This window comes from Phaethon lepturus, unplaced genomic scaffold (assembly GCF_000687285.1).
Source record: "Phaethon lepturus isolate BGI_N335 unplaced genomic scaffold, ASM68728v1 Scaffold54316, whole genome shotgun sequence".
Taxonomy (NCBI): domain Eukaryota; kingdom Metazoa; phylum Chordata; class Aves; order Phaethontiformes; family Phaethontidae; genus Phaethon; species Phaethon lepturus.
Genome location: NW_010549424.1, coordinates 1,375 through 5,598, shown reverse-complemented (window position 1 = coordinate 5,598; position 4,224 = coordinate 1,375). Strand labels below are relative to the sequence as shown.

The following is a 4,224-nucleotide window of genomic DNA, read 5'->3' as shown; positions in this document are numbered from 1 at the left end:
GGTGGATGCGCGGTCCCAGCGCCGCCCGTCCGGGCGCATCCACCCGGTCCCCGCTTTACCGTCAGCTTAAAACCTGGAAAAAATTAAAAAAAAAAAAAAAATCCTCTTTTTCGGGGTTTTTAGAGCGTTTTGTGTTTTTTTTTTAAGTTACGTCCCTTTATAACAAGGGATGCTGTGCAGTGTGTGCTCCCTGTCTTGTGAAGTGCAGCATCTGGGTTCAGCTGCACAAATAAAATACCATTTTAAATGAGCTCCATGGACACACTTAAGATCTTTTGGTAGCATTAGGAGTCCTGGCTGTCCTGTTGTGCACTGTATTTTAATTTGGAGAGCTGTATCTGCTATGCACAATATCCATAGTGCTGTATGCTCCTGAATTGATGGTAAAATGAGAGTCTCTGTTTGCATATCTTAATTACGGTGGAGTAAAACAGGGACTGAAAATGCCTGGCTATACAGTCATACACACAGATCCTGCATCACCAATAATAAAGAACATCTCTGCTGTTCCTAGAAAGGTACATCAGCCTCAGCCCCACAGACTGGCTGGAATTGCTGACTGCAGTAACCTACCTGACTGTCTTTTGTTCAGTAGGTCTAATTATGCTTAGCAATTTTTATTAGGCGTTAGAATAAATGAATTTCATGTACTTACTGTTCAGAGGCATGTCTCTTTGTCTAGGAATCCAACTGATTGAAGTTGTCCCAGAGTTGGCTTCTGGAGTGATATTTTCTTGGTCATGGCTACTTCTGGTATGTCGTATTATATATTAAACACTCTTGTGTTTTTTTTGCTTAACTTCTCATAAATATTTTAAAAATCTAATATAGTAAAATAAACTGTCATCACCATGCTTGTCTCATATCTAGACTGCTTTGGAGAAGCTGTTAAAGCCCGGTGCTTGTCAAAAGATACCAAAAGCCCTCTCAGACGAGGCTGTTAGCAGATGGGCTTCAGCTCATCTGCATGCCATCTGCTCTGTTAACAGACCTGACTATCATCTAGACATCTTGGTGATCAAAACTGGTGTGCTGGTACAACTGACACCGTGCAGGGCTGACGTGCTAGTTCAGAGGTGTTTGAAGAGAGAACACTGGCTTACATATTTCTTTGAAAACTGGTTTTTTTTCTTGGCTATGTTGGGTCTTAGGTGAATGCCTTGAACGCTTCCTCAGACTTGTTGTTGGAGGAGGAATGTTGGGTTTTTTTTCATTTGAGGTACTGATAACCTTGTTTTCATGACCCTGGATATTAAAGGCTAAAATAAAATGTCAGGCTCTTGGGTAATGTAGTATTGAGGAAGAATTGCAAACAAAATTGCATGCCACATTTTTGAATGGTGGTGCTGCTGCTTAAAACAAAACTATCGGCTCAGATCTAACCAGTTCCTTAGGTGAGCTTTGTGGCATTGAATTTTTGAAAGCTATTGTTCAAGTTACCTAAGCCAGTTCTGGCTTAAAATACTGTTTGTTTAGGTTTTTTTTTCTCCATGTTCCTAGATATTCAAGTGAAAGAACTGGAAAAGCGTGCCTCTGGGCAGGCATTTGAGCTGATACTCAGTCCCCGCTCAAAAGAAGCAGTCCCAGAATTCCCTCTTTCTCCCCCAAAGAAGAAGGATGTGTCATTGGAAGAGATTCAGAAGAAGTTGGAAGCAGCAGAAGAGAGACGTAAGGTAAATTTGAAATGGCTTAAGTGAGCTCTGCTCAATTAGTCTGTGCAAGTTGTGTAGTGTGGGTTTTTTTAAATTTACTTGGTCTGTGGGACAAGTGATTATCAGTTTATGTTATGGTAAATGGAATATTAATTGAACTTTGGAATCTCAGGGCTCTTATGAACCTTAGTTATTGTCTACAAGGCTATGGCTTTGTTCCCAATGTTGATCTTGAATGGTCACTTGACAAACTGGGAGAAAATACTTACTTGATAGGGGATGCTCTTTCAGGAAGAAGCTGGGTTTTTTTTTGTCTTAAACATCATAACTAGGTTAATTTTTCTCCTAGAAAATGTCGTGGTGAATCTGTAATGAGAAGGTTTGCTGATACAATGTCTGACTCAATGTAAGATCCTGCTGTTGAGATGTAGCTTGGAGCCCTTGGCTGTGCAGAGGCTTACTAATTGCAGCGCAGTCTGTGTGACCCAAATCAGTGATTTGCCATTCTGAGAAGCGAGAATCTTCTAGGAAAGATCTATTGATCCTAACATAAAGAGCAGTGTTGTTTTTTTTTTTCCAGAAAAATCCCGTTAATAAGACTTGCAAGTAATGACAGAAACTTAACATTCCTGGTAGTTTTGTCATGGTGAAATACGGGTTATGTAGGTGGGGGAAGCACCAGGGAGCTTTGTCCTGCATCATGAAGTTACACTGTTCTCCAGTAAAATAGCAGAAAGTCTAGGAGTTGTGAGCAGATCGGTTGTAGTTGTCCCTGTAGTTCATCTGTTCCATGTTCAAAGCGTGCATCCTCTGTTTTGTTAGTCTCATGAAGCAGAAGTCTTGAAGCAGCTAGCCGAGAAGCGGGAGCATGAAAAAGAGGTGCTTCAGAAAGCAATTGAAGAAAACAACAACTTCAGCAAAATGGCAGAGGAGAAGCTGACCCACAAAATGGAAGCTAACAAAGAAAACCGCGAGGCACAAATGGCTGCTAAACTGGAGCGCTTGAGGGAGAAGGTGGGTGTAGGGTCCCAGTTCCCCTTTGGGAGAAAGTTTATCCATGCTCCTGGCTTTGAAAACTGGCTCAATGAAGCCAAGTAGATGGCTAAGTGAGGGGGGTGCTATGAATAGATGGATATCCTTGGGAATTCTGGGGTGGTCTAATCGTGAAAGATTATTCAGTCTGCAAAAGACTTTGCAGAAATCCTCCTCTTGGGGGAGAGGGGATGGACAGAGTTAGAGCAGTGTCTCACTTTCTCATATAAAGCCTCATCCTGTAGCCCCCTTTGGTAGCCCACACTCGCAGCTTCCTGCTGGGAGGTGGGAAGCAAGCCGGGGCTTGCTGTGCCAGCCCGGAGCCCTGCCTCCCTGCGCCTGGGCAGCTAACTGCTTCCCTGCTGTTGTCTTTCAGGACAAGCATATTGAAGAGGTTCGAAAGAACAAAGAAGGCAAAGACCCTGGTGAGGCTGAAACCGACTGACTGCATTCTGGAAAATGACTGTCTCCCCCTCCTCTAAATATCCAAAGACTGTAACTGGCCAGTGGTTTTATCTTTGGTTGTTTTTTTTAAGTTTCTAGAAACTGATGTAGAACTGTAAAATTAGATCCAAACTGTACACTTTCTTTGGGGGCTAGAGGGGAGACCTTACATGTTTCACTTTTTCTAAAGTGTTGTCTTTCCAGTGTAGCTATCTTCTTGTTGCATCCTTTTCTACTCCAGTGTGCTTGCTACTGGGTTGACGGCTAGTACTGTATCAGCTTTGTAAGACGTTTGTGAAAGGAATATGTAGTACACTGTTCCATGCTGAATATCTGTTACACTTCAAAAATCTGACTCTGTCCCAGTCTGCTAAAATACTGCTGTAACTGAGTGACTAAATAAAGCTGCACAGTGCTGTTATGAGAATTACTTCTGAAAAAGACATGAACAAAATCAGTTGGCTGATTTCCTTATCCAGTGCTGGGTGGAAGGGTTTGTAGCAGCACTTTTCCTTACATCCATGGGCATGCTGCATGACTGCCTTTTCCCTAGAGCACACTCATTGTCTTAATTTTACAATAAGAGCTTTGTTTTGACACCTCAGCAGTTGTCAGCTGTTGTGTGTTTTTTGTTAAAAAGAGTTCAGAACCACCTCCCTTTGGATGCTGATGCTTCAACAAATAAGTCCTTGTTACCACATGACTCTGATCTGAGCCTTTTTTTGGTAAGGGTTTCTAGAAGATGACTCGTGCTATTGAATGGTGACTTGTGTACTGCTTCCTGCAGTGTCTGCGCATAAAAGGCAGAAACCTGTTCTATGCTGGGATCGTCAGCCTGCCCCAATTGAAAATGTGGTGGATAAGAATTATTTGTGTGTTGGTGTCTGGGATAGTACACTGTGCCGCAGGGCCAGTCTGAAGACTGACTCCTGTATACAAGGATATGTGTGTCATCTTTGTTTTTTCCTGGGGTGTGAGAAATGGGTATGGTTGTACTTGTGCTCTGAGGAAAGATGTCTTTTAGGTAGATTGTGTACAAAGTTGCTGTATTGTACAGGTGTCTTAAAGAAAACCAAGCCCTTCCTCTAAGACCACC

The 4,224-nt window shown here is 42.5% G+C and overlaps 1 protein-coding gene across 1 annotated transcript; it reads left to right on the top strand.

Moving 5' to 3' along the window:
- The first annotated feature begins 672 nt into the window (after window positions 1-672).
- Window positions 673-3,549, top strand: STMN1 (stathmin 1). The gene is made up of 4 exons (XM_010290247.1): window positions 673-753; window positions 1,501-1,673; window positions 2,475-2,666; window positions 3,061-3,549. The coding sequence occupies exons 1-4, from the start codon at window positions 741-743 to the stop codon at window positions 3,127-3,129; spliced, it is 447 nt and encodes a 148-aa protein (XP_010288549.1). The 5' UTR covers window positions 673-740; the 3' UTR covers window positions 3,130-3,549.
- The last annotated feature ends 675 nt before the right edge of the window (window positions 3,550-4,224 follow it).

Excerpts from the sequence above, each read along its gene's own strand:
- STMN1 (XM_010290247.1), top strand. Across the intron at positions 1,674-2,474 it reads CAGCAGAAGAGAGACGTAAG|TCTCATGAAGCAGAAGTCTT; the intron begins GTAAATTTGAAA and ends CTGTTTTGTTAG. Across the intron at positions 2,667-3,060 it reads TGGAGCGCTTGAGGGAGAAG|GACAAGCATATTGAAGAGGT; the intron begins GTGGGTGTAGGG and ends GTTGTCTTTCAG.